The sequence below is a fragment of the Kogia breviceps genome, chromosome 19 (genome assembly GCF_026419965.1).
Source record: "Kogia breviceps isolate mKogBre1 chromosome 19, mKogBre1 haplotype 1, whole genome shotgun sequence".
NCBI lineage: Eukaryota > Metazoa > Chordata > Mammalia > Artiodactyla > Physeteridae > Kogia > Kogia breviceps.
In genome coordinates, this window is record NC_081328.1 from 16,563,949 (window position 1) to 16,589,412 (window position 25,464).

A 25,464-nucleotide genomic window follows, 5' to 3' on the forward strand; every position below is an offset into this window, starting at 1 on the left:
ATTCTTGTCCTTCTCCTTTCCCCAGGGTACAGCAATTAGAGGAAGAAAACACCGAGCTTAGAACGACAGTGACCCGGCTGAAGTCACAAACCGAGAAGCTGGATGAGGTAAGCAGCAGGTCCAGGCATCGCTCAGACTTGGATCTTGAGCCAAATCCACAGAGAGGCTGCGTTGGCCATCGGAGGCCTTTAGTTTCTAGTTTCTGAAATTCTAATAAAATTGCTCTAGCCCCCAAAAAAAGAATATCTATTTCCTTGTATTACAGGAGAAAATAATTTTTAAAAAAGAGGTTAGCTTCTGTTTGGGGTCTTACCTTTTTTAAAAAATTTATGTATTTTATTTATTTATTTTTGGCCGCATTGGGTCTTCGTTGCCGCGCACGGGCTTTCTGTAGTTGCGGCGAGCGGGGGCTACTCTTCCTTGTGGTGCGCCAGCGTCTCATGCGGTGGCTTTTGTTGTGCAGCACGGACTCTAGGCGCACGGACTTCAGTCGTTGTGGCTCACAGGCTTAATTGCTCCACGGCATGTGGGATCTTCCCAGACCAGGGCTTGAACCCGTGTCCCCTGCATTGGCAGGCGGATTCTTAACCACTGCGCCACCAGGGAAGTCCAGGGCATCTTACGTTCTTATTCAGGTCCATCTGGCATCATTGAAGGGCTTCAGAGACCTGAGATTTTTCTAGCTGTATCTCTAGACTCCTAGGGGATCTGGCCATTTCTTTAATCTGTGCCTCGGAGGGCTCTGTCCAAGGGGCTGATGTGATGGCCCATTTGTCGAGGTGGCTGCCCCGGCCCCCAGCAAAGCGCCTGGGGCACAGCAGGCCCCCTGGGAACTCTCCCCCTGCCCCGGTCTCCCTGGCCCCAGGAGCGGCAGCGCATGTCCGACCGGCTGGAGGACACGAGCCTGCGGCTCAAGGATGAGATGGACCTGTACAAGCGCATGATGGACAAGCTGCGGCAGAACCGCCTTGAGTTCCAGAAGGAGCGGGAGGCAACGCAGGAGGTGGGTCCCGGGCCGGCAGGTGCCAGGGCTCCCCCCAACCCCGCCCCCACCGCCCCGCGCATGCCCCGCGCATGCCCCGCGCCCCTGCTCCCGCCAACCAGCCTCTTTCCCCCGCAGCTCATCGAGGACTTGCGCAAGGAGCTGGAGCACCTGCAGATGTACAAGCTGGACTGCAGGGGCCGCGGCTCATCCTCCGGCCCGGGCGAGTTCAGTGCCAGGGCCCGAGAGGTGGAGCTGGAGCATGAGGTCAAGCGTCTCAAGCAGGTGGGCCCTGGGAGCCTCTGACCCACGGGATGAGGTGTCTAGGCCCCCTCCGGGTGGGTCTCCTGTGAGGGCCCGAGAGCCGTAGCACCCCCTGCCCCGACGTAGCTGCCTGCTCCTCCCGACTCCCTCATTGCCAGGGCTGCGGGTCCCCGTCTCACGGCTCAGCCAAGGCAGGTGGAAATCCCAGGGGCTCTGCTCAGCAGCCGTGAAAAGAAGCAGACACCAGTCTTCTGTCCTGGGCGCATGGGGTGTGGGAGGAGACTCTACCCAGCCACCCAGCAGTGCCTCGCTGCGTTGGGTTCTCCCAGGAGCAGACCCCGCGCCCAGGATTCCGTTTCAGATGGTTTCCGGAAGCACTCCCACGATTGGAAGACCAGCTGGGGGTGGGGCAAGCGGGATCAGGATGCGGCAGTGACCCAGCGGGGGCGTGATGGTGCAGGAAGCCCGCAGCCAGAGACTCTGAGTTGACCGCCCCCCGAACCCCGGAAGCAGAGATGCTTGAGGTTCTGCTCCCACAGCAATCCTAAACCCCAGCCCTTCTCAGCCACGAGGGGGCGCCCTAGGCCCCAAGTGTGAGCAGGTCTGGGCAGGACAGTCCTGGGCCTGCTGTACTCGGGAGCGAGGGTGCCCCTGGAAAGAACTCCCAAGAGCGGGATTCCTGAGCCTGGCTGCAGGAGGAGCCACGGAGATGAGCTGACCTGCCAGCCCGGAGATCCAGAGCGTCACTTCTCCTCACCAAGGGCCAGTGTTGGAGAAGGAGCCACTGGGTGGGCGGTGTCCTCACACAGGGCCTTCGGGGCCCCTCTTCTGGCTCACCCACCTCCAGGGAGGAAGGGGTGGCCTGGATCCATGCCCCTGTCTGGAAACTTAGCTCCCTGAGCAGGGCTGTAACTCCTCCTCAGAACCCCAGGACCTCCCAGGACCCAGCCCTCCTCCCCCTCAAGCGTGGCAGACGCCACGTCCTCTGTGGGTGTCCTGAACTGGCCATGACACACGCCCAAGGAGTGGAGAGGGTGCTGCTGGCAGTCAGGGAGCAGTGGATGCGGAGAAGGTGGGTTCCGGTGGCAGTTGGTATTGCCTTTGTCCCCGTCCCCAGGAGAATCATAAGCTGCGGGATCAGAATGACGACTTGAACGGGCAGATCTTGAGCCTCAGCCTCTACGAAGCGAAGAACCTCTTTGCCACCCAGACCAAAGCCCAGTCGCTGGCTGCGGAAATAGACACAGCCTCTCGTGATGAGGTAACGTGCCCACCGGCTCTCGCCGTGGAGCCTGGCTCCCCATCTGTGAGTCCCGCCCCATCTCACCTGTCTCGATGACAAGCCTCAGGCTGCCCAGGGCCTGGCCCCTCGAAGTCCCCATCTGCAGCGACCCCGAGTGACAGGGTAGAGCGGCGAGGCAAGGAGGCTGCAGGTGGAGTTAAGTCCGCTCTGATTTCCTGTACGTGGTGGGAGGAGCGTGGGTTTGGGAGAACGGAGATTGAGTCTTCACTCTGCCAGGAACATGCCAAAACGGCCAGTTGATTTCATCAGTTTGTAACCCAGGGGAGGTTGGACGACCCCTCCCCCAAGCCAAGAGGGGAAGGACGCTAGCATTTCTTGGGCACCTGCTTGCAGTATGTCTTCAGTTCATCTTTTGAGAACTCAGAGGCTTTCTGAACACTTGCCTGTCACAGATCGGGAGATCAGGACACAAGATCACCCAACTTACAGAGGGAGAGGGACCCAGGTCTCTAGCTGCAAAGCCCACTCTTTCTGCCCCACTGGGGTGTGCTTATGAAAGATCAGGCCTCCGAAATACCCAGATTAGATTTCAACACGAATCATGAGTCACTGAACCCTTACCCTGTGCTTGGGACACACAGCTAAGAGCTGGCCCTTGGGCCTCAAGGAGCTCCCATGTGAGCCGGGCACCAGCCTCCAGCCTGCGGGCAGAGGCAGCATTTCAGTTACAGCCTAAAGGACATGGCAGGAGTTGACCTGGAGAAGGACAACGGCAGGGCCGGAGGGCGGTGAGAGGGACATTCCAGGCAGAGGAAACAGCTGGCAATCTTCAGGACTTTGGATGTCACTCCTGATTATAAATGCCTCTGGCCAGTGTTCTCTGCCTTTATCAGAAAATCACCCATACCTGGACTCCTCCATGGGCCAGTGATATGAGACTCTGGGGGTGTGGCCTGGGCATCTTCGTATTTAACCCTCCCTGGGTGTGACGCCCTAGACTCATGCCCTGGCTCTGAGCGCTGAGGCTGGTCTTGGGGCACTGGCTCTGCCCGCACCCCAGCCCCGGCCCAGCCTCTGACCTCTCTTTCTCGTTCCCTTCAGCTCATGGAAGCCCTAAAGGAGCAGGAGGAGATCAACTTCCGGCTGAGGCAGTACATGGACAAGATTATCCTTGCCATCCTGGACCACAATCCCTCCATCCTCGAGATCAAACACTGAGACAAGGGGCCTGACTGCAGAGCGGCCTCAGGACCCCTGGACCCCAGGATTAAGGGCCAGATCCTGCCTGAGGATGCGGCCCAGGCCGGGCTCCCACGCACACTGTAAATGTGTCTCTGGCCACGGTGGTGTAACGTGTACTGGTGTGTATGTGGGGAGGCCACGCCCACAGCAAGGGGTGAGCGTGGGCCGTGGCCGCGGGCGCCATCTGCTCTGTTAGCCGTCCTTGCACTTTGTGGTCCCTTTGTGAGGGGCAGAGGGTCCCCGAGGTGGGCGGGGACGAGGTCGGCGGTCAGGAGTTACTGTAATGATGAGAGCTAGAAGCTTCTGTTTCAGATACTGGATAAAATGATTCTACCTCTGGGGACCAGGATTAAAAAGTACTCTAAGTGAGACAGGCTCTTCCACCCCATCCCTGTTTCCCCCTGGGAGTGGGAGCAAAATTACGAGCTTTTCCAGGAGTTCAAATGCCTCACCAACCTCTTCGGCCACCTTTCAGGCCCAGGTGCTTGAGCTCGGAGAGGAAAAAGGAGCATATGGGGGGAACATGTAGGGGCCCCTCAAGAGCCCCCCCACCCCCAGCCGGCAGCCCGTGTGAGGCTTGTGCACAGTGTGTCCCAAGGACTCAGGTTTGTGGAGGAGCTGGAGGGGGCGACCTTCGTCCTGAGAATTCTTGGCGTTTTGAGGGTTCCCCGCAAACTTCTCCATCCCTGCTCACCTACCTCTCCCTCTCTGTCTTTGTTTTGTGTTTTAAGACAGTGAAAAATAAGCAGCGTTCACCTGGGTGTACATGAAGGGTTAAAAGAAAGGGGAAGGAGGCTGGGGACAGTCTAAGGCACCTGTTGGCGTTGGACAACCAAAGACACGATTTTCGGGCGGCAGCGCGCTCAGGTCCCTGTCAGCATCCTTTCCCGTGGATGCCTTTTAAGAGAGGACATGGATGGACCCTCTCGACAGCTCCCTCGGGCTAGAAGTGGGCCTTGCTTACCTGTCCCTGGTGATGGCCTTGGGTTTGGATTTTCAGAATCCATGCTCTGGGCTTGGCTCAGTTGGGGGGTGAGGGCCCCGTGTTCCAGCCTTTAGAAACACACCTGTACTCGGGTCTCGGCCAGGGGAACAAACGCTGTGCTGGTGGGAGAGACAGTTGGGGAAGTGGCAGGGAAACCTTAGTCTTCCATCCTGGTGACACGTGGTGGATATTCACCCTCTGGATCTTTCATGTGATGCTTTGTTCTAGGTGGCTGGGAGTAGATACGGTACTTTCCTTCGAGTTTTCCAATGTGTCTCAGTTTTGTATGGCTTGTGAATTGTTTCCTTAATCCAAATACATATAAACAATGTACGGTCTTATTTCCCCCCCCCCTGCAGTTTCTTGTTTCCTTCAGCACTTCTAGTGTGAACAGGAAAGCTTGGGCATCTTGGGGAGGGGTGTATGCAAAGGAGAGAGGGCAGGAGAGGGGGAAGAGGGGACCCAGGGCCTCGAGCGTGTTCCCGCCCACAGAGCAGGGCTGTGGCCGGGACTGATCTTCATCCCATTGCAGTTAACGTTTGCTTGTGTTGGATTTCGTGATTTCTTTTTTTTTTTTTTTTTTTTTTTTTTTTTTGCGGTACGCGGGCCTCACTGTTGTGGCCTCTCCCGCCGCGGAGCACAGGCTCCGGACGCGCAGGCCCAGCGGCCATGGCTCACGGGCCCAGCCGCCCCGCGGCACATGGGATCCTCCCAGACCGGGGCACGAACCCGCGCCCCCCGCATCGGCAGGCGGACTCCCAACCACTGCACCACCAGGGAAGCCCGTGATTTCTTTTTAAGCGTATGCATGGGATTGGTTTCCTGCAGCAAATCATGGGGCTGCCTTGGTCTGATCCAGGACTTTGGGGCCGCCCACACCAGGAAGATGAGGGCAGGGGTCAGTCCCCTGGGAGTCTCTCAAGCCCTAAGGACACTGGTCTCCTTGGGCCCCCCAGGGGTCCGAAAGAAGGCACGAGGAGTGGGTCTCTGGAGAATTTGCTAGTAGGAAGGAATGGCATGAGTTAAAGGACAGGAAAGATAATGAATCATGAGCTGGCTTTGGTCTGGGTTTTCTATGGGGAGGCATCCTGCAGAGAGGCCAGCCGGATCCTGGTCTGTGGGGCACTCGCCCCAGGGATGAGCATTTTATGTGTAACCGTTTATGTGCTGTTTAGCCGCCCTGATGTGGAATTCCAGGGGAGTCCGCCGAGGCCGGAGTTAATAAAGTCACAGTGTGGGAAGGAATCTCCGCCAAGGGGAAAGCGGTGGGAAAAGCTGTCAGCCTGCAGGGGGCGCCACGGGAGCGGGCTCCCGCCGGAAGCGCTAGTCGGGAAGGCCCCTCGGGACCTGGTCTCTGGACCGGGCTGAATGTAAAATGAGACTGAGTTCCACTTAACACACGCCCCATGTTAAATCCAACCTTCTCACTTCAGCCAGAATGTATCCGATTGGCTTTTTAAGAGCCTGTAGCTTTTTAGCCTGAGGGGGGCAGATGCCGGAGGGGTCCCAGCCCCACAGCCTCTGGGCAGGTTCCAGAGCTGGACTGACTGGTCCAGGTGGGGCAGAACGTGCTCTCTTCCTGTGTTTTCTCCTTCCTTTGTTTTCCGGTGGAGGGTTCTTGCTTTTCTCTCTCAGCGGAGGGGGCTGCTAGATAGTATACAGGATGCCCAGTGAAATCTGAATTTCAGGTAAGCAAATGACTTTCAGTAGGTGTTCCCTGCAGTACTTGGAACACATTTTAAATGGAGAAGCTTTTAAAATTCTGATAACTGGGCCCAGTCCCCAGAGGTTCTGACTCCGTGGTGTGGGGTGTGGCCCAGGCATCAGTGTTTTTTTTTTTTTTTTTTTAAAGAATTCCCCAGGTGATTATAATTTAACTGGGTGCCCCATGTGGGTTTTGGTTTTGCTAAGCCTGGCAACTGTACCAAGTAGGGATTAGCAGTAACTTGTGTGAAGTTTAGAGGTGTTTGGGGGTGTGGGGAGCAGGTTCTGCAGCAGATTCACATTTTACATGACTCTGGGCTATCTTTGCATTCAGTCAGAGCCCCAGCAAAATTCATTGAACCAGCAAGTGTTTAAAAAAAAAAAAATTAACTTTGACTTGCCAGAGTTAGGCAAGTTATCTTAAATGCGTAGATTCTTCAAGAATTGTCAGAAGGAAATTATCCTTTGTCTATAAACGTCTAATACACTTTATTTCTCACCTATTAAAAACACAAAGCTGGAAAACCTCCCAAAGTACCTGGACCTGAAACAGGGGTTCTCAACTTGGGCTGTGCATTGGAATCACCTGGGGAGATTTTTTAAATGCTGCTGCCTGGGCCCCCAGAGATTTGGATTTAATTGGCGTGGGTGTGGCCCAGGCACCCAGCTGTTTAAAGAGCTCCCCAGGTGATGGTAATGTGCGGCCAGGGAGATTGCTGGCCAGAGGCAGAGAGAACCTCTGTTGGGCTTGTTAACCCAGGCGCTGGATAACAGCGGGTTCTCCTGCTGGGATGTTGGTGGCTTTTCCTGTAATGATGTCGGATGGTGAGATGTTAGCTGACCCCTCGCCCCCCAGGATGGGAGGCCAGATGCCTTCAGGAGTGGGTGGATCCAGCTGTTCTCACTAGCCTAGGGTTTAGCGAACACGAGTGGGCCGGTCTCTGCCTGTTGCTCGCGGAGCTGGTGGGTGGCACGTGTTGGGATGTATCAGACACCGTCCAGAGTGGGAGTAGAACGGAGTGGGGGCGGGGGAGGGGCGGGTGGGTACTGAAAGCAGCCTCAGAAACAGCAGCCACCTCCTTGCACAGCTGAGCCCGAGGGGATTCCCGCTTTGGGGGTTTTGCCTCTGATCTGTTTTCAGGCTGGGGGGGTTAAAGGTCACCCCAGCATCTCCCCTGTTAGTAGCCATACCAGCATCCCCGCCCAGCCCTGGAGGCTCCAGGCGCTAATCTGCTGGATTCCTGGCCGAGCCAGGTCCTGAGGGTCAGGACGGCTCCTTTGTTCCATCGAGGAGGCACTTATAACGGGCAAAGGCCTTCAGTGGCCGGTGGGGCCTGGGGGACCGGGAAGAAATTAAGCCCTCTTTTTGTGCTCCTGAGGGTACGTGTGTTTAATGCATTAGCAAATTTAAACCTAAAAGCGAACTTTCGATGCGATGCGATCGGAACAGGGGAAGTGTCGGGATGGTTATAGTACCAAGGAAACGACCGTTCGCCCGGCAGATCTACGGCGACTCTCTTTCAGGGCCGAGGTGGGTTTTAGATTAAGGAGGGGGGCCATTCGGGACTGCAGCCCTGGCACCAGCCCCGGCCTTTCCTCCTTTGGGACTAGGCCAGCTCCTCTAATGCTATGCTTCAGGCTGGCGAGAGGCCTCAAGCTAGAGGGGCCACGCCCTCCTGGGTGACTTTGCGCAAGTCCCTTCCCTCCGCTGACCTTAGGGACCTCTGGGCCCTGCCATCCTGTTCTGAACGGGCAGGGAGCAGGAGAGGCCAGAGCCGTGGGCCTGTTTACCTGCCCTCCTGCCACGCTCCATCTACCTGGGAAATAGGCTGCCTTCTAGAAAGGTGTGTTTCAAGAAGCGTAGACCCTGCGAAGCCTGATGCCACGTGACGTTGGTGCTCCGCCGACCTCGTAGGCTCCTCTTTTCGTTGTGATTGTAACGGAGGGATGTCTGCCCGGAGCCAGCAGCAGGGGGTGGCTGGGAGAGGCACCCGGGCGCCGACCCTGCAGGATCTCAGTGCTGTCGTCTGGGGAGACGTGCCTTCTCCGGGCCCCTCTGCTTTGCTGTGCTGCACAGGCTGTGTTTTGTCTGCATGGTTTGGGGTCATTGTCCTTGTGCCTTCTCTCCCCTGTCACCACTGTACAGGAGTTTCCACTGCCCCCTTTTCTACGTCCTCTGTTTACCCGAGCCCTGTAAAGTGTACATAGCGTCCCCCTTTGCGTCCACGTGCCTCCGCCCCGTGGGGCCCGCCCCCCGCACGCCAGCCCACAGGCCCCAGCTCCGCTTCCCCCGCTCGCTCAGCCGTACGGACTTGCTGACCTGGGACAGGTGTCTCATTATGATCTCACTCAGCCCGTCGTCCAGCCTGCTGCTGTTTAGGCACCTTGCACACTAGAAAAGGCTCACTCTGTGCAAAGCAGCTTCTCCCACAACCCCCTCCCTGAGTCGGTGTCGGTACCTGTAGCCGGCAGAACGCACCTTCTTAAGCAGAGGCGTCGGCCCAGCCGCGATGTTGTGGGCCCGCGGCCACTCTGCGGGCCCCTCGGAGGATGCACCCCCGGCCCACAGGAGAAGCTCCGCCGTGCAGCTCCAGTGCTTGGCACTGGGCCTGGGTGCAGGGCCGTCGCCATGTGGTGTCTCAACAGCTTCGGACCCCAAGCAGGCGGAAGGAGGAGGCTTCTGGCCGCATCCCCTGCCTGCCACTAACAACTGCCCAGCTCTTCCTCCTCCGCCGAAGGTGCTCAGACCCGGGGGCCCGTCAATCCCCGGTGAGGTCAGGACCGCCGTCGGACCGCGCGTCGCTGAGGACTGGCTTGCAGCCCGCTGGCTCCCTCGTCCCCGGCTCTTCCCGCTTTCTTGGCCGGGGTCTCCGGGGCCCGGGCGGGATGAGCTGCACGGGAGGGCTCATCCGAGGGCTTGTCAGGTGGCTCTGACGCATCGTGGGATTTCACCTGCGTCTTTTGCCCCAGGAGCCTCCGTCTGGAAGCAGGTTTAGCTTTGGGGCTGGAGTGAGACCTCCACCTCCAGGCCCCAGGGTGGGGAGAGGGTGGGGAGGCTCCAAGCCTGCGTCCCGGGGTCCCGAGCTGTGTGCCAAGAAGGAGCAGGCTCTCAGAGGCAGGCTCCCTCGGGAACGCTCACATACAGACCCAGGTGTAAATAAACACTTTGCTCTTCTTGCCCGACTTGACGGTGTTTCTGTGGTAGGGGAGGGAGGGTGGAAGATGTGAGGCCCGGTCCCAGAACTCCTGGGGTCAGTCTCCCGTAGGAAGAGCGGGCCTCATCCAGTGTACCAGGGTGGCTGGTGCCCCTCCGGGGGCAGGGGCTCACCCTGCCGACCCTCTTTTGAGCCTGTCCTAGGGACAGCACCTAGGAGAGGAGATGGGCATCCCAGAAGCCCTGATAACGGCGCCATCCAGCCCTCGGGGCTGGGATGTTTGAAAACTGTGTCCTCGCCGCAGCCACATTCCCTTTCCCAGCAAGGGCCTCCCAAGGGCTCTCAACTTGTGCTGGTCAGTAACGGGGTCCCCATGTCATCTTCTGCCGTGTCCACTCCCATGGCTCCCCTGGGTCACGGGCCCCGGTCCTGCACTTGGGCCTGGTTGCACACCAGGCTGCCAGCGTGGGTCCCACCGAGCACTGGAGGTGCTCCAGGTTGGTGGCCCAGAACCCCAGGGTCCTGCCCTCTCCTGTCCGCCCTTGGTGGTGGTTGTGGAATTCCAGGTGTCAACAGGGTTCCCAGGCCCAGCCTCTCTGGAGGTGAGTCTGCCTTCCTGTTAGCCCAGGCCCTCAGGACAGGCAGGACCAGGCCCTCTTACCTCCCCACACAGACCCTGGTGCTATAGGTCTGCCCAAGTGGGCAGACGGTGCCCCATTCATTGGATTCACACGGCCTCCTGGGCTCGCAGCAAAGTCCTCTTCCAACACTGGGCGCTTTGTGATCTGGACCTCTATTCTCTCCATCCTCCTAAATGCGCCTTTCCCTTCCCAGCGAGGGTTGCCAGACTCTGCAAGTCAAGATACAGGATACCCAGTTCAATTTGAATTTCAGGTAAATAATTTTTCAGTGTTAGTATGTCCCAAGCAGCACTAAAGTTATTCATTGTGTATCTGAAATTCAGATTTAACTGGGCGTCCTGTATTTTATCTGACAACCCTATTCCCCACTCCTTCTAGGAGCCCTCTGCTGCCAGCCAGGTGTCTCCAGTTCCTGAGCACTGGCCCTGCACCCCAGTTTCAAAAACGGCTTCCTTCTTAATTTGCCACTACTTTTTTTGGAGACTGGTTCTGCCTTCCCTACCCCAGCCACCCAGAAGCAACTGCTGGCCTTTCCAGAAGCTGTAGCCCCCTTGCACCCTGCCTTGGAGTGTGTGTGTTGAGATCTGAAGTCCTGAAAAGGTGAACTCGTTGTTAAGGAAGCGGAGGAGAGTGCAGTGGGGTCTCGGGAACCAGGGTGGGGATGGGGTGTCACTGAGAAAACCCCAGTATTAAACTTCCAATCTGCTGATGTTTCACAGTAATTAGGCCATTTCTGAGCACCAACTCTGTGTTCATGGAAAAAGTCCTGCACTTGAAATCAGACCCCCATTCTGTGACTTCCTTCTATGTGACTAAGCAAGTTTTCTGAGTTTCAGTTGCCTCGTCCATAAAGCAAGGGAAGTAACAGTTCCTCCCCATGGAGTCAAGCCACCAGATGGGGATCCAGTAAGTGCTTGCAGAATCAGAATCTGGGTTTCGGGAGGCAAAACTCATCTTCCCCCAAAGGCTCCTTATCAAAACGTCTCCTCTATTAAATTAGTTTTCTAGGGCAGCTATAAAAATGTACCACAGGGGACTTTCCTGACAGTCCAGTGGTTAAGACTCTGAGCTCCCAATGCAGGGGCATGGGTTCAATCCCTGGTCAGGGAAGATTCCCACATGCTGTGTGGCATGACCAGAAAAGAAAGGTACCACAAATCGGGGGGGGTGGGGGTGGGATGGTGCTTAAAACAACAGAAATTGATTCAGAGTTCTGGAGGCCAGAAGTCTGAGATCAAAGTGTCAGCGAGGTTAGTGCCTTCCGCAATCTCTGAGGGCGGATCCGCTCCACGCCTCTCCTGGCTGACGGTTGCCAGCAATCCTTGATGCTCCTTGGCTTGTGGCTGCATCACTCCCGTCTCTGCCTTTGTTGTCGCGTGGCCATCTTCCGTCTGGGTATCTCTGTGACCAAAAGTTGCTCTTCTTCTAAGGACACCAGACGTTGGGTTAGAGCCACCCTACTTTAGTATGACCTCAACGTGATCACAAGCTGCCATCACCCTATTCCCAAATAAGGCTACGTTCACAAGTACAGGGCTTAGGACTTTAACACACCATTTGGAGGGGACGCGATTCAACTCAATTTACTATTCTGGAGAGAGGTGAGAGCAAGCCCTGCAGTGTGTGCAGGCTGGGACCCCTGCACAGTCTTGGAGAGCGTTCTCTTACCCTCTTTATTACTGACGGCGTTGTCCCTGCGCCGCTTAGAGGCCACGGTTCCTGCAAAAGTGTTCCATCGTCGGATCCCACCAGCTCACCATGCCCTCAAATTTAGGCCCTTTTAGAGTCGTCTGGGCCCAGGACAAAGTCTCCTGAAGGGTCGAAAATATCTGGATACAAAATCACTCAACCAACAGACTTAATCTACCGGGCACCAGGGGGGGATGGGAGCTGGGGGGCAAGGGGGCTGAGGCCAGTGGGCATCAGGGACAGCTTCCCTGAGGAAGAAGGGCTGTTCCAGCAGAGCCCTAAAGAATTGTAGGATCTGGGAATCACACGTGGGGGAGGCCTGTAGAAAGCACGGCCGTTTCAGGGTACGGTGGCCGGGAGGTGAGTGGAGAGGTGGGGCTGGAGAGAGAGGACAGCTGAGGTCCTGCAGAGCCTGCTGGGCCAAGGGTGGATCTCATCATCCATTAAGCAAACGTTTCATCAGCACCTGATAGACGCTCAGTGTAGGGGGAGGCGCTGGGTTTGTGACAGCAAAACAAACCCGCTTCCCAACCTCAGGGCACAGCAGCTTCTAGAAAGGGAGGTTCTCAAACTTGGCTGCATATTTGAATCACCAGGAGGAATTTTAAACCACGTGGATGTAGGGCCCCAGCACAGTGATTTGGATTCAGGATTCAGCTAGACGCTGGGCTTTTTTTCAACCCCACCCCCACCCCCCACCCAGTGATACCAGTGTGTGGCCAGGGCTGAGAATCATGGGTGCATAATCACTGCTGAAATTGTTTTAGGAGTCGGGAGATTTCAACTAGGCCTGAAGGAGGAGCTGGAGATGGCCAGGTGAGAGAGGTTGGGAAAAACACAGAGAAAGGACAACAGGTGCAAAGGCCTTAGGAGAACTAGCGGGGCAGAGGGCAGAGGTCAGGGGGCAGGGCCGTGGCAACCACTGAAGGATCTTAAGCCAGCGGCGGGCTGCTCCAAGCTGAGTTTCAGCGGCAGCAGGACCAGGTAGGCTGCCGAGAGAGGAACGAAGCCGAAGGCAGCGTGGACTCAGGTAAGACCTGGTTGGTTTTGTTTTTTGCTGCGTGAGGCGGAGAGTTGGAATCACCAGCTTTGGGTGTTCACTTGGGCAAGGGAGCCAGGCTTCTCATGGCCTTGCTGGGCAGGTCCACCCAACCAACCCATCTCCGGAAAATGACTAACCTATGCCCAGGGGTGGAGAACGCTATTCCCGCGGCATCTCACTTGCAGGCCCAGGATCCTCAGGGGGAGGAGGTGCAGCGCTGCTAACCGTGGGGTCCAGAGATCCGTGGTCAGCAGGGGGGCCTCGGTGAGGGGTGAGGCGGGTTCGGCAGTCCATCTGGCTGCTCTCTGACCTTTGAGCCGCGGAGAAGTGGGATTTGGCAACACTCCTCCCCTACAGCCCCTCTCCCCTCCCTAATCCCTGTGCTTAACGCGGTGTTTGGCCCACAAGATGCAACAACTAGGTGGTTCGTGTAGCCGGCGTGTCTTTAGGGCTCACGGTGCGCCCTGCAGTGTTCTGAGTGTTTGGCGTGGGGCCGTGGGCTCTTTAGGAGCAAGAGCCCACAGGTGGAACTTGTGCGGCCTGTTTGCACTGATGGGCCAGGAGCAGAGGCCCAGGAAGGGTGGGGGCTCCACCATGGGTCAGCCTGGTTGGCCAGGCTACACCTTAATGTGGGCTGAGGGCTCAGTGGTGCCCCAAGCCCGCTGGGGCAAGGTTGTGGGCTCTAGGGCCCAGGAAGCCCAGAGCCAGGTTCAAGCCAGTCCTTCTGGAACGCACCAGGTGGCTGAGTTGGGGCTGCAGGAAGTTCCCCCTCATTCTCCTGCCATCCCTGGTTTGGCCCTGACTTTCTCTCCAAGCTCTGACTTTGCTACTGGGTTCTGATTTGGGCTCCGTAACACTGATGCGGCCTCTGGGTTTAACAACAACAACAACAAAAATTGCTGGAGCTCCTGAAAGGCCCAAACCCAGAGGACAAAGGTGCTGAAGTTTGGGCCCACTTTCCAGATTCAGTTTGGTGTCACTAAGCCCAGGGGAGCCTGTGAGACCCTCATCCCATGCGTTCTAGCCCAACTGGCCCCCTCTGTCTCCACGTGGCCTTCTCAGTTATCCACTCCAGCAAGCGACCCCCAGACCAAAAACTGGACTCTTCGGGTCTCCGGCAGCATCAGGTCAGACCCTCAGTGCTTCGGCCTGCAATCGTGGTGGTGCTGGGGGGTGGGGGAGGGGATGCCGTAAACGTCAACTCCGGAGGCTGTCAAGGCAGGAAGGAGACTAGGAGAGGGTCTAGTCCAACCTGTCCCACTAGAGAGCCCTCAGATGTTTCCATTTTCTGAGGTGAGGGTGGGTACAAAGGAGCCCCACCTCACATCTCTCTGCATACCTCTACATTTTGAGGTAGCTGGTCACACAGCAATAGGTGCGTGAGATAGCAAGTCTTCAGCGGTTTCAGCCCTACCAGGCTTCTTTTCAGGAGATCCAACTTTCCCAAAAGAAATCCACCCAAACAGGACCCATCTTGGGGAATGACTTGGTCCATCAGTGCTCTGATCTCAACCAAGTAGATCTCTTACTGTCCGGGAGCCCCCATGGAGACTCCTGACTGTCCATCACAGCAGGATCGTGTTCAGGGAAAGGAAGGATCCCAAGGGCTGTAGCTGCTTAGCGCTGGTGCTCAGTAAGCCTCCTGCCTTGTTTGGGGCCTTCTGAGGAGGCCTGAATTATACCCCAATAAAAATTAAAAAAAAAAAAAATATTTACAATGTTGTTTGTTTCAGGTGTACAGCGAAGTGAATCTGTTATACATATACCTATATCTACTCTTTTTTTAGCTTCTTTTCCCATATAGGCCATTACAGAGTATTAAGTAGAGTTCCCTGTGCTATACAGTAGGTCCTTACTAGTTATTATAGATATTTTATATATAGGGGTATGTATGTGTCAGTCCCAATCCTCCAATTTATCCCTCCCCCACTTATTTAGCCTGTGATCCACCTGTAAGCCCGCCCCGACCCTTTAAATTACAGCCACCTGTAAGTATTTTGTTACCAGGGAAGAGGCTCTACCAACGGGTGGAGGAGTTGGGAAAAGGTAAACGACTAAACACTGAGAAGGGGAAGAAAGAGAGAAAAAAAATCAAACCGCGTTAACCCCAAGTATGAAAAGCAGCCTTAATTTAAATGTCTCCACATGTGGCCATACACTCTCCAAAAAGGTTTCAACGTGTGTTGACTTTTTTCTCCTACTAGCAGCAGCCTTAATTTAGAGCCTTCGTGCTGGCCAAGGGACTGTGAAACTTGAGGAAAGGGAAAGTGTCAGGTTGCTACCGCAGGCACCTATGGAAAAAGGGTCAAGCGGCATCTCACACCCCTGCTCACTTCAGCAGTGAATAATGAAGAAGGTGGTTAATTTTTAATTAATATAGGGCTGTGGCTAATAGCGAACAAAGTCTCCCATTTTGTGGATGAGGAAATTGAGATTAAATAACTTCTGAGGGGCCACTGGGCGTGGCCCCTGCCTCATTCATCCAGCATCACAAAAGTTTCTGTTACTCCATGCAAATAACCCCCCAACCCACAAACCTAGAACCAGAAAGTGTGTTGTATGTAACCTCCTATATCTAGCAACTATTATTGCTAAGTAACAAACTACCCTCACAACGCTACCATGAGAACAATTTATTATTTTCCCCATTTTGTGGGTAGGCTGGCAGCTCCTCTGCAGGGTGTGCCTGGGGTTGCTTATATAGCTGCCCTCAGCTGAGGGGTCAGCGGGGCTGGGAGGCCTGAGGTGGCCAAGCTGACGTGTCTGGTAGATGGTGCTGGCTTTTGGCTGCGAGATGCCTCACGGCCTCTCATCCTCCAATAGCTAGACTGCCTTTCTTACACAGCGGTCTCAGGACAGGCTTCTGAGATAGCAAAGGCAGAAGCTACAAGTCTCTTGAGACCTAAGCTTTAGAACTTACACACCATCTCTTGGCCCACATTCTACTGGTCAAGGCAAGCCAGACGGGCAGCTCATACCCAAAGATGGGGAATAGGGCTTCCCTGGTGGCGCGGTGGTTGAGAGTCCGCCTGCCGAGGCAGGGGACGCGTGTTCGTGTCCCGGTCGGAGAAGATCCCACATGCCGTGGAGCAGCTGGGCCCCTGGGCCAGTGGGCCATGGCTGCTGAGCCTGCGCGTCCGGAGCCTGTGCTCCGCAATGGGAGAGGCCACAACAGTGAGAGGCCTGCGTATCACAAAAAAAAAAAAAAAAAGATGGGGAATAGACTCTACCTTTGGGTGGGAAAAGCAGCAAAGAATTTGTGACTGCTTTTAATCTACTATATCTCTCTGTTTAAAGTTACCACCCTCCATCCTACCTGCAGAACTTCCCATCCTTCTTCTCTGCTTTATTTTTCTCCCTAGTACTTATCACCATCTGATATACTATACGTTTTGCTTATTTAAGAATAGAAGCTCCATGAGGGCAGGGATCTGTGATGCTTAGTTTACCACTATAGCCCCAGCACTGAGAAAAGATTCTAGCACCTAGTAGGTGCTCACTGAGGATTTGTTGAATGACTGGATGATCTTATCACTGTACTACATGGAAGTAGGTATGGCCTGATTGTCAGCTAGGAGCTTCTGGAACCAGCTCTCACCTTTTGGTCAAGTTTCAAAGCATCTTTCCCAAGGCAAAAGCTCTATATTAAACATGGTACATGTGAGTTTAGGAAACGGAAGTTAGACCATGCTCTTACGGCTGCTCACTGCTGGAAGAAGGACAAAATCAGGCTCCTGGGCCAGGCCCACAGGGACCCCCACCAAGGAGCAGCCCCAGCGCAGCCCAGGGTTGGCTGCGACTCACAGCACGGGAGTCAGAGCAGAAGATTCAAGAATTACCTCCTTTTTTTCTTTTAGTGTTTTTTAAAGGTATTAAAAAATAAACTTTATTATTTTTTTTTTTTTTGCGGTACGCGGGCCTCTCACTGTTGTGGCCTCTCCCGTTGCGGAGCACAGGCTCCGGACGCGCAGGCCTAGCGGCCATGGCTCACGGGCTTAGTTGCTCCGCGGCACGTGGGATCTTCCCGGACCAGGGCACGAACCCGTGTCTCCTGCATCGGCAGGCGGATTCTCTACCACTGCGCCACCAGGGAAGCCCCTGAACTTTATTTTTTAGAGCAGTTTTAGGTCCATAGCAAAACTGAATGGAAAGCACGGTTACCATATTACCCCTCCCACCGCCAACGCACAGCTTCTCCTGCTATCAACATCCTGTACCAGAGTTGTATGCCTGTTACAGTCCATGAAATGATCCCCTTTTAAAGACGTGGGACGTGCTCATCTTACAATGGTGAGAAAAATGAGGACACCATGAAATATACGAATGTGAAAATATGAGTCTGATTCTCCTAACTGTATTTTATATATATATATACTCCATTTCATCAAATGCATCGATTTAAAAAACTTACGTGCCACTAAAAAAAATCGCCAATTGTAAAACTCCAACTATAACCAGTTGTCATATTGATTTCTAATTTGTTATAACGTGGAAAAAAAAAAACAACCCATGTATCTCGGAAAGAATGAATTAGTGTGTTTTATACGTACAAGAACGCAGGCATTGTGCTTCTCTCTGGTAAGACTACGCGTCCTTTGAATTCTCCTTTTTATGCTTTTTAAAAACTTTCCTGTCTCCAACAAATGGTGCTGGGAAAGCTGCATATCCACATGCAAAATAATGAAGTTGGATGCTTACTTTACACCACATACAAAAATTAAGTCAAAATGGACTAAAGAACTAACCATAAGACCTGAGCTGATATAACTCTTAGAAGAAAAAATAGGGGGAAAGCTTCAGGACCTTCGATTTGGCAATGATTGATTGCTTGAAGAGGCCACCAAAAAGAAAAGGCAACGAAGGCAAAAATAGACAAATGGAACTACATCAAACAGAAAACTTCTGCACAGTAAAGGAAACAATCAACAGAGTGAAAAATGCAACTAAGGAATGGGAGAAAATATTTGCAAACCATATATGCGATAAGAGGTTAACATCCGGGATACATAAAGAACTAAAACTAAAAAAACCCAAACAAACAAAAACCCAATAACCTGATTTTAAAATTAGCCAAGAACTTAAAGAGACATTTCTTCAAAGAAAAACAAATGGCCAACAAGCATATGAAAATATGCTCAACATCACTAATCAGGGGGAAATACAAATCCAAGCACAAAGAAATTACACAACCTCATACCTATTAGGATGGCCACTATAGAAACAAAACAAGTATTGGCACTGATGTGAAGAAATCTGAACCCTTGTGCACAGACGGTGGGATTGTAAAATGGTGTAGCCACTACGGAAAACAGTTGGGAGATACCTCAAAAAATTAAAAATGGAATTACTATATGATCCAGTATTCCCACTTCTGTGTGTATATCGGAAAGAATTGAATACAGACAGGATCGCGAGATATTTGCACCCCCATGTTCATTGCAACATGATTCACAATAGCTAAGAGGTGGAAGTAAACTAAATGTCCAATGACAGATGAATGGATAAAGAAACATACAATGGAATATTGAGCCTTAAAAAAGGAAATCATGTCATATGTAGATGAACACGGATGAACCTTGACCTTATGCTCACTGAAATAAGCCAGTCACAAAAAGAAAAACACTTATATGACTGAGTAGTCAAATTCTTACGAACAGCAGAACGGTGGTAGCCAGGGGCTGGGGGAGGAGGGAAAGGGGAGTTGCTGCTCAGTGGGTACAGAGTTTCCCTTTTGCAATATGAAACAGAGATTGTTACACAGCCATGGGCCGGTAGTTAACACTATTGTACATTTCAAAATGGTTGACAGTGATTTTTATAGCTTTCCTGACTTTCCCCAAATCTCCACCAACTATATTTTTAAAAAATTTCTACACAAGGATGACTTGGGCAGTGGTGGTGGCAGGCTCGGTAATGGAGGGATTGGTCTGGTTTGTGTCCCCACCCCTGACGCCTGTGTACAGGAGGGCTGGGGCCTGAGGGAGGCTGGCAGTTGGCCACGCCCTGCCCTAGGACGGGAGCTCCCCTTCCCCACCCATCCCCACTCACCTCTCCCGGAATAGACGCTATGGCCACAGGCCAAACAAGGACAGAGGGACCTAGTTTCGTCTCCTTTAAAAAAAAAAAATTTTTTTTTCTTTATTTTGGCCGCCTCTTGGCGGCCATGCGGGATCTTATGTCCCCATCCAGGGATCGAACCCGTGCCTAACTGCAGTGGAAGTGCGGAGTCCTAACCTCTTGACGGCCAGGGAATTCCCTTCCTTTCTTTTCAATTTAAAGAAAATACAAAACCTTCAGTATCATAATAAACACACGTATCCCCAACCTCTCAGCTTTTTGCCTCTTTCACAGAATATGAAACAAAACATTACCAGTAAACTCCCCTTTGGTCCCTATCTCCAGTCTCCCCCTATTTTTCTAATGTTTTTACTTTTATCTACTTTGTGTGTCTTTCCCTTTGCTTTAGTAAATGGCACGTATTGTTCTACATCTTAAAATCACATGTGCTTTTGCGCTCCTTCTATGCTGGTAATCGTTCCTTTGAATCTAGATCATTCCTTGTAAGAGTGTCCTACTGTTCCGTGGTATGGCCAGACTAACAGACTCCTCCATTCAGGTCGCCTCCAGCTGGTCAGTCTAGCACTGTCCCCAGAACATCCCTAGGGCATCTCTTGTGCGCCCACACCTGACCCTCCTGGGCAAGGCCACAAACAGATGTTTACTCGGAGTCTCCAGGCCCGAGGCCCGTGCCAGAGGCTGAAAGGCAAGAGGGTAGTGAGAGCAACCGAGGAAGGTTTGGCTTACACAGACGGCCGCCCCTGAGGGATCAGCCAGGCGCGCTCACTTCGCTTCGCCCCTGCAGCGTGGCGCCCATCCCTCCCGGCTCCCTGCATCTTTCTCAGAGGGCCAGTCCCGTTCCTGCCTGCACCGCCCTTCTTGCCCCCTCGGTTCCCCGTGGACTCGGCCGGAGCTCCAGCGCGCTGCCCCAGTATCTTGCCGATCGGATGGAAATGACCCGGCCTAGGTCACACGGCGGCGCCCCGAGCCGGCGGAGACGCCAGCGCGGACGCTCTGCCCTGGCTCGCTCGCCGCAGCAGTCTCCGCTTCGGCTCCGTCACAGGCGTCGGTCATGGTTTCTCCCCACCTGGGTTCTCCGCCCGCCGCCGCTCTTTTCGAATGCCCACTGGGTCTCTCCGCAGGCGCCGTGCCCCTGGGGGCGCTAGAGGCGGGGCGGGGCCGGGCCGGAGGGCGCCGAGAGTTCGGATCCCGCCGCGGGCAGGACGCGGACGCCTGGCCTTGACGCTGAGAGGGCCCCAGCGGCTCCGAGAGCTAGGTCCCGAACAGCGGGTCTGGAGGGCAGGGCGGCTGGGCCGGGGGCGGGGCCGGAGGCGAGGCACCGCCCCTCCCGCGCCTGCGCCACCTCCCCTCCACTGAGAGCTTCCACCGCTCCCTCGGCTGTCAGGCGCGGTGGCCAAGTGGTAAGGCGTCGGTCTCGTAAACCGAAGATCGCGGGTTCGAACCCCGTCCGTGCCTGGTTCTTGAGTTGGGGGTCGATAGTGGGGGCTTCAATGTTCCCATGTGTATCACCTCTTTCTTCTGCGGTGTGGCATCTTTTTACTTTTCATATTGTGTTCAGGCGTCCTCCAGTCCCACCCTTCCCCGTCCACCCGCATTCCTCGGCTACGCGGTCGGTCACCAACGCAAGCCGAGCCAGCGCACCAGGGCTCGCGGGTACCAGCTATGTCGCTCTTCGCTGGCCGCCCTGCGTCTCCTCTCCCCGAACCTCCATTCGCCCAGCCGCACTGGGCAGGGCGGGGCTGGCCTGGGATCCTTGTGTTACCTGTGGGGGCACTAAGGCCCGCGCTAGGCATTGGTGTCGCCAGCGGCGGGTAGGGTGGAGGTAGAGGTCCGTCCGGTCTCAGTGGTTTTGCGCGTCTCGAGGGTGGGAGAAATTTACAGAACGGGCGTTTGAGTTTCTGGAGCAGTGTTTTCTGGTTTCTGGTTTTTGCTTGAAAGGTGAGTTCTCCACGTGGTGCTCGCTGTCTGCCTTCTTGTCTAGGAAGCCAACCACATTGTTCAGCTGGCCGGTGCCTTTTCCTTTCCCGGCCCTTGTGAACTGACCCCTTTAAGTCTGGCGCCTGCCTGTGTGATCCTTTGAATCTGGCCCCTAGCCAGTTATGATACTCCCCAAGTCATTTCTAGGATAAATAGACCAATTTAATATGACATGACGTTTAGTGCCTCTCATTCCTGATATGCTCTGGTCTATCTGTCCCCTTCTTCAGTTGTGACACTCAGGACTGAAGTGACATGTACTACTCCAGGTGTAGTCTCGTTAATGTTACTTCACCTCCCTCATTCTATATCTCATACTTCTGTTAACGTGACCCAAAAACACACCTTTCTGCAGGTCCCGCTGCACAGTTGACCACGTGGAGCTTCAGGTGGATTGAATGTCAGCAGAGTCCCTTTGGGGCAGGATCATAGAAGACAGGATATGGGGCTCAGGAAGCAGGGAAATATATTGATCTTTTCCCCTAAGATTCCAATAAATGGAAGAGATACACTTAGCTTTTGAAGGGAAGGCTGAGCTAGGGTACCAGTGTCATCATGGCATTGTTCCTAAATGCAAATCGATTTTCCAGACATTCAGATTCCAAACATTCAGGGGTAGGAAGGGGAAAGGTCCTGAACTACTGGATATGGCCTTGAATCCTGTCCCTTAGTTTGGATTCCTGATGAGAAGGAACTTGGAGGCTGGACACTGGGTTTCCTGCAGCTGCTGGAGCAGAGAATTCTACCCCAACAGAGGGGAGTGGATGAGCCAAGCCAAAGTCAATAAAAGAGGGTCAAGGTACAGAAGAGGTCAACATACAGATGTTGGGGGAAACATGGGCCCCCAGAGGCAGGGGTCAAGTATGGATCCCAAGTCAAGGTTGGTGAGAGGAGATGGAAGTGCAGGTGGGTCAGATGCAAGCACCAGGGTGAGCGTGGGAGCCGAGAGGCCTCGCAGTTACCTTGTAGGCCCACAGGTATCTATACTTACCTCCGTGAGACTGGAGGTAGGTCATTGGCTTGAAGGGGGAGGGCAGAAGCAGAAGGGGACACCTGTGTTGAGTTTATTGCATGACCCTTGTTGAATCACATACCCTGGATTTCAACTTCCTTAGTTGCAAAATTAGAGAGTTGAAAGAGATGTTTCCTAAATGCGTTCTGGCTTGAAATTTAAAGTTTCTACCTCAGAGCTTGGCCCTTGGAGAAGCGGTGTGTGTGGGGGGGGCTGCCTCGAGCCAGCACCTCGCCCAGTCTCTCTTGGGGCTGCCAAAGTAGTGAATCATAGCATCCCCTTTCACAGTGGGACTTGGTCATGGTGCCCTCGCGGTGAGACTATATGGCCCTGGCTCCCCCATCCAGAGTTACAGCCAGTCCTCCCTGATGGGCAGGACCAGAGCTACGAAGCCCCTCCCCCCTGTCAGTTTCCCCTTGCTCGGACCTCCCCACAGTGGCTCCCGCAGAGGCTAGGACAAACACAGGGCCTTTGAGACTGCAGCTGGAGAGCCACGTATGCAGGCACAGTCATTTGTGGGCAGCTAAAAATCTCCAGGATATTTTTAAAAATACAAACTACTTTAGGTCAGGCTGCTTCTTTCCTGAGAGCAAATATTATTTGACTTAAAAGCAGAATTTGGCAAGTGTATATATTTTGCCTTGTGCCGTCAGTTTTAGTCCAATATTCCAGCCTGGAGATATCTATTTTTAAATTTTTTATTGTACAATAAAACACAATTTCAGAAACCACACAAAGCAAGTGAATGTCTTAATGAGTTATAAGTAGAACACCACCCAGGTCAGAGAACTTTGCCAGACACCCAGAAACCTCTTTCATGTGCCCCCCCCTCGCAATCACAACCCCCTACAGCCAGAGGCAACCGTACCCCTTACTCTCACAGTAATCGATCACTTCCTTGCATTTTAACTTATCACCTTGTTGTACATCTTTACATCTTTATACCCTGCAGTTTAACTTTGCCCATTTTAAAAACTGATATGTCTTTTAAGCTTTTTTTTTTCCTCCAATCACTAGGATTCTCTTCCTTCCCTTTTATTGCCTTGCAGTGTGTCTGTTGAGGAACCTGGCCCATTTGACCTGGAGAGTTTCCCGTAGTCTAGACTTTGCTGACTGCAGACTCTTAGTGCAGTTCCATTTCTTCTGTCCTCAGTATTCCCTGCAAATTAGCAGCTAGATCCAGACACTGGATCAGAGTCAGATTCCATCCCTTTGGCGAGACTCGGGTATCACCTTCTCTGAGAAACCTCTGATTACCCCAGGTAATGAGTCACAGCTTATTGTCTGGGACCCCTCTGCGTGTTTCACACCATAGCTGGGAGGCCCCTCAGGAATGGGACAGTGTCTTGTTTGTGTCTGTGTTTCCAGCATCTGGTACAGAGACAGAGCCCTCTTACAAGAGAGGACCCTGCTTAAAGGGTTGTGGAGGTCTTCCCAGAGGAGGTGATGTCATACCTGGGCTCTGGAGGACGAACAGGAATTTGCCAGAGCACCACAAACAATCTTGGCTACTTCTGCCCTCATTCAATCATCGTTGACACTCAGTATCATGATCTAGGTTGCAACGAAGCAGGCAGGGGTGCTTTTCTCCTCCCTAAGCCCCCTACCCCCACCAGCTGCCAACCCCTCTGACCTTGCACATAAAATGAAATTTCAAATTAAGGAACAAATACTGTCTGTCGATGCTTTTATAAGCAAACACTAAAGGTCCAACCCTATACTTTGGGACAGAATTTGCCAGTTTGGAATCATGGTCTGATAGGAATGAAAGCAACCACCCAACCCTCTCATTGTACAGCCACAGAGACAGGCAAAGAGAAGGGAAGTGATTTGTTCAAGATCATCCAGAAAGCACCTCTTTTATGACATGGGTTAAGCTCTTCTGCAGGATGAGCACAAATCTGCTTGGAAAAGTCATCTTTGATTATAACCTGACATGTACCCAGGAGATGGCTCATCTCTTTGCCAGCCCATGGGGCAAGCAGGTACTTCTCTTGTCTAATATTCACCCCTGATCAATAGAAAAAGCACATAGTGAACAAAATCACTAGGCTTGACCCCAGTACTCAGGCTGTGGAAACCAGGGAGGGACACAGAAACTCCCTATCACCCGTTGGATTCCCCAAGAGACAGACTCCTAGATCTTCAGAAACAAGGGCTCTCCCATCTTCCAGGCACTTACCCTGCCCAGAGAAAGCCTTTCTGAGAACCCCGAGTGGCTAGCACTCTGAGCCAGCAGGGCTCCTTTGTGTCCTTACTTTCCAGGATTTTCCCACCGCCCTCTCAGCCTCACTCTCTGGGTCACGTTCAGAGCGGAAATATCATTACACCTGGAAAGAATCGGCTCCTTTCTGGGGACTTTACCCCCCTGCTGCTTCTTGCAGGCAAAGGTTGTGTCCTGTCTTCTCAAGAGAGGAGAAGCTGGGAGAAATCATAGAGAAAATCCCATCCCAGTTTTGCCAATGATAAACGGAGGCCCCAGGCAGAGAACTTATCAGAGTTTGCACAGGAGTGAGGCGGTGAAATGGGCTTGGATGTTGACAGAATCGGTGATCCCAGTAGTGGCTTTTCTGCTGTAAAGATTTCATGCCAAAACCTGTCTTTCCCCTGAGCTCTGGGGCTCTCCTTCTGTCCAAGCCATCTGGGCTGAGAGAAACAAAAGCCATGTAAATTTGCCACCTGAGCAAAATCTGCTGAGAAAATCAGCCCCATGAATTCCATATTCACATACAAAATGATTTTATTTGCAGTCCTTCTCTCCCTCAGGACGCCAGGATCCCAGTGTCTTCTGTCTGAGCTCTTTCTGACTGATGGCAGGAAGCTGAAAAGAACCCAGCACAACTGTGACTGTAGAAGATGCAGTCGTGGCATCTGTTAGGCTGGATGGTTCGGAGGAGGAAGTTGAGGGCAAAGAGCTCGGTACAGAGTGACCTTGGGTAAATCATTTCACCTCCTCAAGCCCAGTTTCCGTATCAGTAAAATCGGGGTTCTCATTCCTGCCCTGCCATGTCACACCACTTGATGCCTTGCTAGAGAGATGGCACATGTTCGTTATTAGCAGAGAATCAGGACTGTAACATGGGGTTGATATTAAGTACCTTGCACGGTTTGCACATTGGAGGCCGCGGTGACTGTGGCCCTCCTGCCTTGGGTGGGGGGCGGGGAACATGGTCATCCTCTGAGTGGAAAAGGGTGAAATCAACAGGCGTTAGAGTGTGTCTGTGCCTCTGTGTGTGTGGCTCAGCCCTGGTGGGGGGGCCCTGGATGGGGGAGGGTTGGGGGCAGCCAAGCCCATCCAGTAATGGCAAAAACTGAGCTCTCAGGGCAGTGTATGCAGGACTGAAAGGCATTCAGCACGTACTTGCTGAGGCTGCATTATGTGTACCGGGATGCAGTAGTGTACAAAAGAAACAAAAAGTCCTACCCCTGTGGCACTTACAGCCTGGGAGT

At 53.5% G+C, this 25,464-nt stretch overlaps 1 protein-coding gene and 1 non-coding gene across 2 annotated transcripts in view; both read left to right on the forward strand.

Moving 5' to 3' along the window:
• Window positions 1–5,057, forward strand: part of RAB11FIP4 (RAB11 family interacting protein 4) — a 120,051-nt gene extending 114,994 nt beyond the window's left edge. The window contains exons 11-15 of the mRNA XM_067020830.1: window positions 26–107; window positions 866–1,003; window positions 1,121–1,267; window positions 2,364–2,507; window positions 3,591–5,057. Coding sequence (XP_066876931.1) covers window positions 26–107; window positions 866–1,003; window positions 1,121–1,267; window positions 2,364–2,507; window positions 3,591–3,707 — 628 coding nt within the window. The 3' untranslated portion in view covers window positions 3,708–5,057. The remainder of the gene's footprint in view (window positions 1–25; window positions 108–865; window positions 1,004–1,120; window positions 1,268–2,363; window positions 2,508–3,590) is intronic.
• A 15,351-nt stretch (window positions 5,058–20,408) lies between these two features.
• TRNAT-CGU (transfer RNA threonine (anticodon CGU)) lies at window positions 20,409–20,480 on the forward strand. The gene has a single exon. It is a non-coding gene; the product is annotated as a tRNA-Thr (tRNA).
• Window positions 20,481–25,464: the final 4,984 nt, after the last annotated feature.